Source organism: Akanthomyces muscarius, chromosome 4 (genome assembly GCF_028009165.1).
Source record: "Akanthomyces muscarius strain Ve6 chromosome 4, whole genome shotgun sequence".
In the NCBI taxonomy this organism is placed as follows: Eukaryota; Fungi; Ascomycota; class Sordariomycetes; order Hypocreales; family Cordycipitaceae; genus Akanthomyces; species Akanthomyces muscarius.
The window spans coordinates 2629691-2642028 of record NC_079244.1 but is presented as its reverse complement, the minus strand read 5'-3'; the positions used below and the strand labels follow the sequence as shown (position 1 = coordinate 2642028).

Sequence of the window (12338 nt, the reverse complement as noted above, 5' to 3'; positions counted from 1 at the left end):
GAGGTAAAAAGGTGCTTGCTTGCCGCTGCTGCTGCTGTTTTAGACAGACGTTGGTTGCTCCTCTTCAGGCTATTTTTCTTGTTACGACCTAATGACAAAACCACAAAAACATGCGCACCGATGCGATTTGCCCTCGGCCTGCCAGACTGCCCATCTCTTTTAGATGCTCAGCCGACACCGGGTCGCAGTCCATCTTTCTGGGTAGCGGCGTTATTTATTATGGAAAACCTGGCGTTTTTAGGATTAGCTTTTTGGCCCGCGCAGGAAACAAAAGAAATGTACAATATTCGATTTTTATCCTTCATTTTCTGCTTAAATCAGACCACCATATTGAGCCTTGCGATTACATTTTCTTATAAAACGTGATGGTAAATCCCTTTCACGACTCCTGTGCCTGGTGGCTGGGGCTTTGGTGACTTGACCGCCGTGCCTAAGAGATGCACCTCACTTCCGGTTCATTAACTCAGCACCCTGCACAGAACTCTCATCTGCAGACGAGGCCACCTCTTTCACTCTTCACTACTTCTTGACAGCCTGCGGACTGTTTTCTCCTTTTATAACAGTACCTTGTTAATCCCTTTCTTTTCTTGCACATCGCCTGCACCGAATCACCTGCACCACCTCAACTCTCCCATTGTTCCTCTGCAACAATCTTTCAGGCAAATCCACCACCGCACTTTTTCTGCTTTTACCCATTTTCCTCTCCAGGAAAAACTATCTCAGTTCAAGTAGGCCTCCTCCACAGTTCTATTGTCTGAAACTTCGTCTGCTTGAAGCTCACCCCCTCCCTCGCTGCCATCCACGCCGCTAACACCACCGCAACAGCAACCATGGCCGACGAAACCGGAAAGCAGGGCCCTACCCCGTCCGAAGCCATCTTCTTCTTCAACATTGTCCAGCACATGAAGAACAAGGGCGACATTGACTGGGACGCCGTCGCCGAGAGTTCTGGCTTCAAGAATTCCGGCGTTGCCAAGGTAGTCCTCCGCAGCCAAAGCTACTAAACCACTGACTGACACATGCACTCTCGCAGGTTCGCTTCGGCCAGATCAAGAGAAAATATGGTCTCGATGCCAACAGCCCCAGCAAGAAGACCGGCATTGCCGGCGACATACCCTCGACTCCTACCAAGGTGACCAAGTCCCGCAAGGCACCCGGCAGCGGTGGCCGTGGCCGCAAGGTCAAAAAGGCCGAGACCGATGAGGACGACGAGGAAGAGCTGCCGCGCGGGGCCAAGGAGAAGAGCGAAACGCCGCCCGGATCGGCCATCAAGGGAGAGGCTGACTGGGTCGAAGTCAAGAGTGAGAAGCCCAGCGACGGATTCATCCTATTTTGAGGGCAATGCATCCTGGATATTGAAAAGAGGCTGGCCACCATGATGGCGGTCCTACGAACGGTCTGGATGAACGCGTATGGATAGTATTTTATTTAACATTTGCTCAGAATCAGACTTGGAGTTTGTATCACGAATCTACTGCGTTTGTGGTAGACAATAGCAAAGATTACGAGAAATGATTGCCACGTCCCTCGTGCCGTTGTCCACAAATGTGACTAGCCGCGCGTAGCCAGGTATGTGCCATGCCTGGCCCACGAGGTTGCTGCAAGCTGCCAAGCTCCCGGACATTCACTGCCACCGCTTCTGCCTTGTAAAATAATAATAACAAGGTTTCTTCTCCCTCGTGTGATTCAATGCCATATTTACCTACGCCTTGCGACCCAGCCTTCCCGCTTGCCACTTACACCAACACCATCACCTCACTCGTTCCCCAAGCTACGCACAGCTGAACCTTTCCACCTACAACATCATCCCCCCTCGTGATTCTTCTTGCGATTTCTGTACACCAAGTTTTCATTGCATCGCAGTATGTTCATTCAGTAAAACAAACAAAAAAAAACTTCTACAATTATGGAAACTAATTTCTTGCCGTCTTCCTAGAGCAACCGCCTACTCTCAGCATGACCAACGACGAGAAAATCACACCCACCGACGGCGAGATGCGCATCCTCAAGGCCATCTTTGCCAACATGAACAGCAAGCCTGATGTCGACTGGGACGCCGCCGCCAGCGCGGCCTCGCTCGGCAACGCCAAGTCCATCAAGGAGCGCTACCGCCAGATGACCGTCCGTCTCGGCTGGAACAGCAAGAGTGGCGGCGGCGGTGACGGCAACAGCGCCCCATCGACCCCGAAGAAAGTAAAGGCAAGCCCGTCCAAGGTTGTCAAGAGAAGCGGTGGCAGAAAGAAGAAGGCCATTGCGGAGGATGAGGATGAGGAGCTGGACGAGAAGCCAGTTGCGGCTGTGAAGGAGGAGTTTGATGACGGAGAGTTCTGAAAATGTCTTCTGTGATGGATCATTGATTTTGATGAAGTCATGAAGTCTACGAGAAATCGGGAATGATTTGGACTATTTGCTGTATTTGGGAAGAGAGCTATAAGCGCCGGCGATCTACAGAACGCATCAAGTGCTACCTCGAGGCAGAGCAGGCAATTAATCAAGACTGGAAACTCATGACGACGACCAAGACAACTACAGCCCAGATTCAGCAAGCTCAATTACACCACATCAGTAAATTATACATCGTAGAGTATACCTCTTTGGGCATAGCTGCGTCCGTTTGCTCAGATGCTCCGCGATCCGCCCTTCACTTTCACTTTCACTTTCACGACGCCTGGTCCGCATCTCGACAGCACCCCCGCCTCACAAATTTTCACCGTCTCATGAGAAGAGTCACCTTCGTTTGCGCAGCACACCGCTTTCAGTCTCCCATTATAATCTATTTTCACCTGACCCCGTGGCTGCCTGGCCGAGTTGCTCTCACGGACCATTCCGCCCTCGGATTCCTCTGCTTCGACAAACTCTGCCCTGGGACACAACACTCTGCGTCTGACTTGATCTTGACAATACATTCCAGAATACTTGCGCCTAGTTCCCCTCCTCTACCATCATCATCTCTTTATCCCTGCATCCACAGCTACTGATTCCGCCAACGACACCATGTCTAACAAGACTGACCCGAAGGAAAACGTCCGCTTCCTTGTGGCATGCATCAACCACAGCACCAACGGAAAGGTAAGAATTCCAATCCAAGGGGCTCCAATCCTACGTGCAATCTCTTTTTTGCTAACCCATGAGTAGCCCAACTTTGACCTCGTTGCCAAAGAGCTCGACATTGTGTCCAAGGGCGCCGCGTAAGTGATTCAGTCGCCTCTCAGCTTCCAACTTTACAGACTCGTCTAATAGTTTTCGCAGTGGCAAGAGATACGAGCGTCTCCTCAAGTCCGCCGGCGTTACTAACAGCGGCAAGTGCTGCGGCGCTTCTCCCGCCGCCCTCGCCGCCGCCGCCGCCAATGACGACGACGACGAAGAGCCCACCAAGTCAACGGCTAAGAAGCGCAAGGCACCCGATACGGCCGCCACTCCCAAGGCCCCGGCCTTGAAGAAGGCCAAGGCTGCTCCGCATGCCAAGAAGACCAAAGTCAAGGCTGAGGCGGAGGAGGACGACGTCGCGGACCGGGACATCAAGGCCGAGGCCGAGTCCGATTCTCCCCTTTCCGGTACTACAGATCAAACCCCCAGCAGAATGCAGCGCTCTTCCGTGGTAAAAATCTGCTAACACAAGGCCAATCCAGATTTCCCAGAGGAGCTGAACGAGAATGTCAAGGCTGAAGAAGCCTAGAATGCCCAGTCTGCGAGACCCGGCCGCCGGCCGCTGAAGCGTTGACACAAGTCACGAGGGGAAAATGAGGAAGGGGGTTTTGCAACTGAATTTCGTCTACGGGAGCAATGGAAATTAAGAGGAATAATGGAAATTAAGAGGAATAATGGAAAGAAGAGCAACAATGGAGAGAAAGAAGAACAATGGAAAAGCAGAAAATCTGGATCTTTGTTTTTTTGGCGCGAAACGCACTCCTTTATTTTTGAGCTCTTTTGTTTTACTTCGTGGAACATGGATCGCAAGGCAAAGGAGCAGGGCAGTTTGAGTTGGAAAAAATAATTAAAGGCTCGTCAATCTGACAGTCGAGATCAATCAGTCAAGGAGCTTCCCCCCTGCCGTCATCGCACCCTGCAATGCCACAAACTGTAACGTTGCATAAGTAAATTCGAATCAAAGAACTTGTCATTATGCCGGCACGGAAAAGCACAAAATTTCTGGTAGCTATTCGTCCGTGGGAACGGCGGCCGGTCAATGGGACCAGGTGCCTGCAGCACGGCCCCATCCGCCGAGTCACTTGTGAATAGCGCTGCGAAGGGACAATAGGATGCCCGAATCGGTGACGCGGAATGGGGGAGGCAAGCATCAATGGTATTGTTGTATTATTTGCATTCTTGTGCTTCAAACAAAGAGGCGGTGGGCAGAACAAGGGATATATACAAGATGATGTCGCCTCCGACGATGCGCGAGGCCTTCTTTTCTGGCATCTTCAACTCCAGTAATTTACGCATCTTGAGCTTCCTCTGCAAAAGAAACAATTCTTCGAATAATTCCAGCAGTCATGCCTTCTTTCGCGGATGACCACGATGGCTTCGTGCTGCCCAACGCGCGCTTCAACCTGTCTGCACAGCCGCCGAGCGGCTCTGGCCTGCTTACACCCCCCGAGTCGCCCAAGTCGAGCAAAGCGACACTGCCGACGCCAATTTCTACGCGATGTTTTACTTCCACGCAGCATCACGAACTGCCGCAGTATCATGATTCGCCGCAGAGCTTTCGCTTTGGTCCTTCCGAGCCCGAGCCGCAGAGCGCGCAGCACGACTTGTCCCACGCATCCGAGACCATCTACACCATCATCGAGCAAGTCATTGAACAGAAACTGGCTGAAGCTATGGGACCCTTGAGACTCAACATTCGGCGATTCGATTCCGAAAATACTGACCTGGACTGCCAAGTCGGTCGCTTGGAGCAGCAAATCAACGCGCAACTTCGCACTCTGCAAAATATCTCCGTTGCCACATCCAACCACCTAGAGATAATCTCTGCGCTCGCCAACCAGCTTTCAAACACAACAAATTCTATGCAAAGGGCCAATGGACTCTACGATCAGCGCGTCCTCTCCAGACCCGCGTCATCTGCTTCGCATCAGCACGAACGACATTCCAATATCCAGCCACAATTTTGCTTCAAGTCTCGAAGTTCAAAAAAGCACCGGCAGTCGCAAATAAAGTCAAGGAAGCCACGATTGGTCAGCTACATGATGTCCAAATGGAGGGCTGGAGGAGCCAGGGACTGAGAGCCGGAGAAGGATACTTTATTGCGTGGGATTCAGGCGTCAACTTTACAGAATTAATACAGTGCTTCATCATGATTGCAAAAAACTAGATCACATACAATCCTTTCTTTCGTGCCAAGTGCCACTCTGCAAAACTGCTAGACTCGTGATGACGACAACAAAGTTGGCGACTCGCCCAGCATTCTGCATACCGCCAAACCCACCCTATAATGTATCAAGGGCAGGGCGAACATGGTCAGCTACCTGCCTTTGTTTTGACCATGTTGAATTACTGGCAGCACCCTTTCCTCCGCGCCGTTTCTCAGAACAACAACCATTCACACCCCTCACCAGCACCAGCCTCTCTTCTCCACCCTCTGCCAGCTGGCAACGGTCTGCCTCTGCCGGCCGGCCGTTCAAACGCATTTGCCCTGGCAACCAGGCATCTCTGCATTTCCTAGCCATCTCTTTTTTCCGGTAGCTGATTTTTGACTTCCACAATCTTGGCGTGTTATTGACAAGAGAAAGAATAATATCTTGGTTGCTGTCCCTCGTCGAGTTCGTCACCTGCAGTTTGTTTCGGGTGTCGCTGCGTTTGGTTGCTAAAAAGCTTTGGTTTTCTCGTTGAATCTACCCCTCGCACCTTTCAGAATTGCCATTTGTTTACCAATTTTGCAAAAAAAGACCTCCTGCTCAATCTCCACGCATCAGGAACTGCGCGACATACGCCTTCTTTTCACTGATATGTAAGCTCCGAGCGCAGACATGACCGCTTACATGTCCTGTGGCTACAAATCAATTGATCTAACAGCGCTTTGATTACCCAGACTGCCACCAATTGACTCGCAAATCCACATCATGGGTGTCACACCCGTGAAGAAAACCCCGTCCAAGACGGGCCGCTCTCCAGCGCAGGATCGCCGCTCCCAATCAAAAGCCTTCAAGGACAGCGATTCCGCCGCCACTTTAGTACAGCGAACTCCGAATCATACCAGAGACTCATCTTATTCGCACACCCTCCCGACAGATGAGCAGAAACGCAACAATGGTCGAGTGGTTGGCCGCAGCCTCATCATGTGGGGACGTAAGTAGCTTTGAACCGCTGGTGTCTTGATCAAATACTGACTTCCGGCAGGACCCCGAATGGCCGAAAAGCTACTATTGCATCTTCACTTCGAATGTACCAGACACAAAATTGTTCTGCCCTGGGATTCTATCGCCCACCGCCTCCACCCTGGCTCCTCCGGGGCTGCCATTGTGCAGCACCTGAATCGCGTGAGGAAGGAGTTGATAAGAGAGGGACACCTTGTGCCCCCAGTCTGTCAAAAGCCAAGCTCCAACTCTGGTGTTGACCCAAGTATTCGCGGATTTGTGCGTCTTGACCCGGACGGCGAAGATAAAGACACCACTCGCCCTGTTCGCTTCGACGAAAAGTACGATGACCTGAGGTTCAACCTCCCAGACTCTTTCCAGCATTCTGGCGATGAAGACGATTTCACACCGGAATCGCCCAGTCCCACGCGCATGCCACAGCCGCGATTCTTCAGTGGTCCCCCTAGCACCACCGATGAGTCTGTTACCAATAGCCTTCGCCGATTTGAGCAGAGTGTAAGTGCCCCAACATTGATTTCTGTCGCACCAGCTGAGGCATTGCAGTGGTCTCCCCAAAGCAGTTTCTGCTCTCCCACCAGGCAGCAGAGATCTGAAATCGACGAGCTGGAGAACCCTCTCTTGACTCGATCCTTCGACACTGTCACGTCGGTTGGATCTGCGCCTACCTCAGCACCCAGCACACACGGCCAATGGCAAGAAGCTCCATGGCCTCAATATTCTCCGATGGGTGTCTACCCATATGTCAAACAGCACTCGGGCTTCCATACCTCATTCTCTGGCTACTTCACCATGCCGACAAATTACTCCATGTTTTCGACTGAAGAGTCTTTTGCTGCGCACCCGGAAGAGCATGGGATGCCGACCAACTGCTCACAAATCCTGGGAGAATTAAAACAGGAAGATGATTCGCCTGCCATGACAGTGAACGAGAATTTCGACGAAGCCTGCCAAGTCGGAGATGTACGTATTAAACTATCTTACGGCCTGGCCATGCTAATCGGCGCATCGCAGATTCATGACAACGCGGCGATGACGGGAAGCTTCTGACAAGCAGATCGCAGTTACTTGCTACAGTTGCTTCAACCGGCTATTTCCTCGTTCGAGAAGAAATAGCACCACTTCACTTGTACTATTATATTCCTTGTAGTTTTATTTTGCAGGCATCGGGATTGCTGCCGTCGATACCACCGACTGGGGAATTTTTTTTTCTCTTTGTATTATATTTTTCTTTCGATATGATCTTGCAGGATTTGAAAAGTTGGCTACTTGCGAAAGACGATACCGATTCGAGATGCAAAACAGACACGGACGAGGTACCGATACACTGGGATTGCTGAGAGCTCTGGTAGAGCTCACTGACTCGCGCAGTTGGGCTAGGAATAGGAGCGGCCGTATGCCGCAGGGCGATTGGGAACACAGAACGAATTATGACAAGGATAGCATTGCAATGATAATGAAGCTCAAGAGAAACTTCTGCAGCGCTTTTTTTCGGTTCATCACCCGCTGCCATGTGAAGCTACTGGCCGGCTACGTCTCAGACGCCGCTGGAAGAATGTAGAATTAGTCTGGAGTCCTGGCTAGACCTGATTGGGACTAGCGCAACTTGGAGCACGACGGTGTTTTGCCGACGCTCGCCGCGACAATTTTTTTTGGGGCTGCAGCTGGCAGGACATCACCCTTACTCTTCTTTTCCCCTTCTACCCCAAGCCCTTTTGCAATCCATTCCCACCGTCACACTCCATCTTCAATCCCCCGGAGTCGTTGTACTATTTCTTGTGCCGCATTGTAATACTATATACCCTTTCTTCTTCTTTCCATCTTCCACATACACACATACACGATGCAACGCGCACTGAGCTCCCGGAGCCGAGCTTCTGCTCTCGCCTCTGCTTCCACCAAGTTCCGAGCTGGCGCTGGCCTCAGCCAACAGCTTCGCTTCGCTCACAAGGTTGGTGGCGCTCTGAACACGGCGAGGAGGACTCGATTGGTTACTGATACGCGGAATAATAGGAGATCAAGTTCGGTGTTGAGGGCCGTGCCGCTCTCCTGGCTGGTGTCGACACCCTCGCCAAGGCCGTTGCCACTACTCTCGGTCCCAAGGGCCGCAATGTTCTAATTGAGTCCAGCTTCGGCTCTCCCAAGATTACCAAGGGTAGGCAATACTTCTTTCGGTCGCAAAATCCCAAGGATTCCAGCTAACTCCTCATAGATGGTGTCACCGTCGCTCGCGCCGTTACCCTGAAGGACAAGTTCGAGAACCTCGGTGCCAAGCTCCTCCAGGACGTCGCCTCCAAGACCAACGAGGTTGCCGGTGACGGTACTACCACCGCCACCGTTCTCGCCCGTGCCATCTTCTCCGAGACCGTCAAGAACGTTGCCGCCGGCTGCAACCCCATGGATCTCCGCCGCGGTATCCAGGCTGCCGTCGACAGCGTCGTCGAATACCTCCAGAAGAACAAGCGTGACATTACCACCAGCGAGGAGATTGCTCAGGTCGCCACCATCTCTGCCAACGGCGACCAGCACGTCGGCAAGATGATTGCCAGCGCCATGGAAAAGGTTGGCAAGGAGGGTGTCATCACCGTCAAGGAGGGCAAAACTCTCCAGGACGAGCTTGAGGTCACCGAGGGTATGCGCTTCGACCGCGGTTTCATCTCCCCCTACTTCATCACCGATGCCAAGGCCCAAAAGGTCGAGTTTGAGAACCCCCTTATCCTCCTGTCTGAGAAGAAGATCTCTGCTGTCCAGGACATCATTCCCGCTCTTGAGGTCTCTACCCAGCAGCGCCGCCCTCTTGTCATCATTGCCGAGGACATTGATGGTGAGGCTCTGGCCGTCTGCATTCTCAACAAGCTCCGCGGCCAGCTCCAGGTCGCTGCCGTCAAGGCCCCTGGCTTCGGTGACAACCGCAAGTCCATCCTCGGCGACATTGGTATCCTGACCAACGCCACCGTCTTCAGCGATGAGCTCGACATTAAGCTGGAGAAGGCCACCGCTGACATGCTCGGCTCCACCGGCTCCATTACCATCACCAAGGAGGACACCATCATGCTCAACGGTGAGGGCTCCAAGGACTCCCTTGCCCAGCGCTGCGAGCAGATCCGCGGCGTCATGGCCGACCCCACCACCTCTGAGTACGAGAAGGAGAAGCTCCAGGAGCGTCTTGCCAAGCTCTCTGGTGGTGTTGCCGTCATCAAGGTCGGCGGCTCCTCCGAGGTTGAGGTTGGTGAGAAGAAGGACCGCTTCGTCGATGCTCTCAACGCCACCCGCGCTGCTGTTGAGGAGGGCATCCTGCCTGGTGGTGGTACAGCCCTGATCAAGGCCTCCAGCAACGCCCTCAAGGACGTCAAGGTTGCCAACTTTGACCAGCAGCTTGGTGTCACCATTGTCAAGAACGCCATCACCCGCCCCGCCCGCACCATCATTGAGAACGCTGGCCTCGAGGGCTCCGTCATTGTCGGCAAACTGACTGACGAGCACGGTGCCGAGTTCAACAAGGGCTTTGACTCTTCCAAAGGCGAATACGTTGACATGATTGCGGCTGGTATTTTGGACCCGTTCAAGGTTGTCCGCACTGGTCTCATTGATGCCTCTGGTGTCGCCTCTCTGCTCGGTACTACCGAGGTCGCCATCGTCGATGCCCCTGAGGAGAAGGGCCCCGGCGGTGCTGGCGGTATGGGCGGCATGGGTGGTATGGGCGGTATGGGCGGCATGGGCGGCATGATGTAAGATGCGAGATTTGAAGCGCAACTAAAATAAAATGGGCGACATTGTACAAAACGGAAACAAAAATATACCGGGCACGGATTGGGTGTTTTAGATCAGGCCTTGTTTTTTTATTTAATCTCCCCTCTATGTCTGGAAGCTGAAGGAAGCGTCAGCAAGGCGCAATCTCGACGGCTATATGGCAGAGAGCCATTGTATAGTAGTTATGCTAGCCCTCATTGTAGAACCAAAAATATGAGCAAAAATCATCATGAAATAATCAAGAACAAGCTAGTCGGAAGTGACGGAAGCCTGTGTCAGGCAGCAAGATAATGAGGGCTAGGTGGGTGATAAGGCATCAGGCAATCGTTTGACAGAGGCGGTTGTGGTTTGGACGTGGCGTATTTTTAGAGATGAGTCTTATTACAATTGTGTATCAAACTCTGAACCTTTGTGGTTGTTTGTTTATTTATCGCTTCAAGCTTATAAGACAGAGCGAATAATGCCATGGTCCGGGGCCAATTTGGAGCACGACTCGGTCGCGACCAGTAGCTTGGTGGTTGAGGCTCAGCAGCGCCGACGTCACTGGGAACCGTCACGTGGGGCGTCTCACGGCCAACCCCCACCAAGCCAAGCCAGCTCTTCGTTTTCCAGGGCCCGACAGCTGTAGGTAGGCTGTAGGTAGGCTGTAGCGAGCTGTCCCGACCGCCTCTGTCGGGCCACTGCGCGCGCTAAAATCCAGCTATCAGCACAACCACCTCTAAAAATACAGCGGCCTGCTCGACGCTTCGTCGTCCGGCGCATGCTGCTGCCCCTCTCCCCGGTTCTCATATATGCCCACCAAACCACCACGCCATCTCTCCCAAAAAGCTGGCACTCTCCTTCTTTGTCACCTTTCACGTACCTAAACAACAGCAACACTCTGCATCGCGGATAAAAAGGACAATTCCCGATCGCGATCTCTTTTTCTTCCTCATGTTGGTTCCCTTTCCGCCCGCCGCCGTAGCTTCTTTTTTTTCCGCTGCCCGTTTTGGCTGCCGCACAACCCCGCTACGGGCGAGACGTACCTCGTTGCGCAATAACTGACAAGCTCCCCTCTTTCTCAGACCACATCCTCCTCCTTACGCCACGTCGACCTCACAAACACCGCCATCATGGTACGTACAATGATGCGCCAGCGCGCGCCAGTCTCTATCCACGAATCATTCCGAGTGCTGACAGATTTTCTACTCATAGTCTCAATCCGGGTGCGTCCTTACCTTGCCTCCCATACAAATGTCCTCCCCCGCCCCCCTCCACCGACCTGTCGTTGCCCCGCCTCTGCGAATATGCGATTTTGCCCGCGAAAAACGTTGCGACGAGGCTGCGCCGAGGCGGACAAATCATCCTATCACTGCTGTCATGGAATATAAGAAAAGACAATGCCAACTTGCTAACCCGATATCACCCCGCTTCACAGAGCTACCGTCAGCCAGGAGTGCATCACTGCCTACAATGACCTGAAGCTCTCCAAGAAGCACAAGTACATCATCTACAAGCTCAGCGACGACTTCAAGGAGATTGTCGTCGAGGATGCCTCCAACGACAAGGACTGGGAGAACTTCCGCGAGAAGCTCATCAACGCCACCTCCAAGTCCAAGACTGTTAGTTTTGACCGCCCGCCCGTCTCGCTTTCGCCGAAAACTGGCCACCACCATTCTTTGCACTTGTACTAACGAGCTTTTTTCTTTCCTCGTTGCATAGGGTGCTGTTGGCAAGGGTCCCCGCTATGCCGTCTACGACTTTGAGTACAGCCTCGCCACCGGCGACGGTATCCGGTAAGTCGATGCTCCAGCACCAAGTCCTTGCAGCATGCCAGCAGCAGCTAATCCTTTGCCATTAGCAACAAGATTGTCTTCATCGCCTGGTCTCCCGATGATGCCGGCGTTCAGGTACGAGAGAAAACCGCGGCTAGACACACGCGCAACCACCGTAACCGTAGCTAACTAACCTCGGCCAATAGCCCAAGATGATTTACGCTTCCTCCAAGGAGGCCCTGAAGCGTTCTCTCACCGGCATTGCCAGCGAGCTCCAGGCCAACGACTCTGACGACATTGAGTACGACACCATCCTCAAGACTGTCAGCAAGGGTCTTGCCGCCTCCTCCTAAGCGCAAATGGTCAACCTCACGAACTACCACGCCGCCCACCCAAAAGATTTCCACACCCGCGCTACGCTTCACATAACGGATGACGAGACTCGGGGAGAATGATGATGGATCCGTGTCTGTAGACATGGGCTCCAAAAACAAAAGATGGAAACTAGCAGGTTATATAT

The 12338-nt window shown here is 52.8% G+C and overlaps 7 protein-coding genes across 7 annotated transcripts; all 7 read left to right on the top strand.

The window, feature by feature from the left end:
- Positions 1-830: 830 nt before the first annotated feature.
- LMH87_011551 (uncharacterized protein) lies at positions 831-1336 on the top strand (the record flags this gene model as incomplete). Its single annotated transcript, XM_056200710.1, has 2 exons — positions 831-977; positions 1034-1336. 2 exons carry the CDS (start codon positions 831-833, stop codon positions 1334-1336), a joined length of 450 nt encoding a protein of 149 aa, XP_056052532.1.
- Positions 1337-1571: 235 nt separating this feature from the next.
- Positions 1572-2331, top strand: LMH87_011550 (uncharacterized protein; the record flags this gene model as incomplete). Its single annotated transcript, XM_056200709.1, has 3 exons — positions 1572-1646; positions 1847-1862; positions 1937-2331. The coding sequence occupies 3 exons, from the start codon at positions 1572-1574 to the stop codon at positions 2329-2331; spliced, it is 486 nt and encodes a 161-aa protein (XP_056052531.1).
- A 663-nt stretch (positions 2332-2994) lies between these two features.
- Positions 2995-3676, top strand: LMH87_011549 (uncharacterized protein; the record flags this gene model as incomplete). The annotated part of the gene is made up of 4 exons (XM_056200708.1): positions 2995-3069; positions 3136-3188; positions 3250-3554; positions 3630-3676. 4 exons carry the CDS (start codon positions 2995-2997, stop codon positions 3674-3676), a joined length of 480 nt encoding a protein of 159 aa, XP_056052530.1.
- Positions 3677-4493: 817 nt separating this feature from the next.
- Positions 4494-5225, top strand: LMH87_011548 (uncharacterized protein; the record flags this gene model as incomplete). The annotated part of the gene is made up of 1 exon (XM_056200706.1): positions 4494-5225. One exon carries the CDS (start codon positions 4494-4496, stop codon positions 5223-5225), a length of 732 nt encoding a protein of 243 aa, XP_056052529.1.
- Positions 5226-6062: 837 nt separating this feature from the next.
- Positions 6063-7364, top strand: LMH87_011547 (uncharacterized protein; the record flags this gene model as incomplete). The annotated part of the gene is made up of 4 exons (XM_056200705.1): positions 6063-6288; positions 6340-6812; positions 6861-7277; positions 7329-7364. The coding sequence occupies 4 exons, from the start codon at positions 6063-6065 to the stop codon at positions 7362-7364; spliced, it is 1152 nt and encodes a 383-aa protein (XP_056052528.1).
- A 793-nt stretch (positions 7365-8157) lies between these two features.
- LMH87_011546 (uncharacterized protein) lies at positions 8158-10046 on the top strand (the record flags this gene model as incomplete). The annotated part of the gene is made up of 3 exons (XM_056200704.1): positions 8158-8265; positions 8328-8469; positions 8527-10046. 3 exons carry the CDS (start codon positions 8158-8160, stop codon positions 10044-10046), a joined length of 1770 nt encoding a protein of 589 aa, XP_056052527.1.
- Positions 10047-10435: 389 nt separating this feature from the next.
- On the top strand, positions 10436-12171 carry LMH87_011545 (uncharacterized protein; the record flags this gene model as incomplete). The annotated part of the gene is made up of 8 exons (XM_056200703.1): positions 10436-10481; positions 10938-10999; positions 11129-11179; positions 11259-11269; positions 11482-11665; positions 11766-11839; positions 11905-11953; positions 12025-12171. The coding sequence occupies 8 exons, from the start codon at positions 10436-10438 to the stop codon at positions 12169-12171; spliced, it is 624 nt and encodes a 207-aa protein (XP_056052526.1).
- Between the last annotated feature and the right edge of the window lie 167 nt (positions 12172-12338).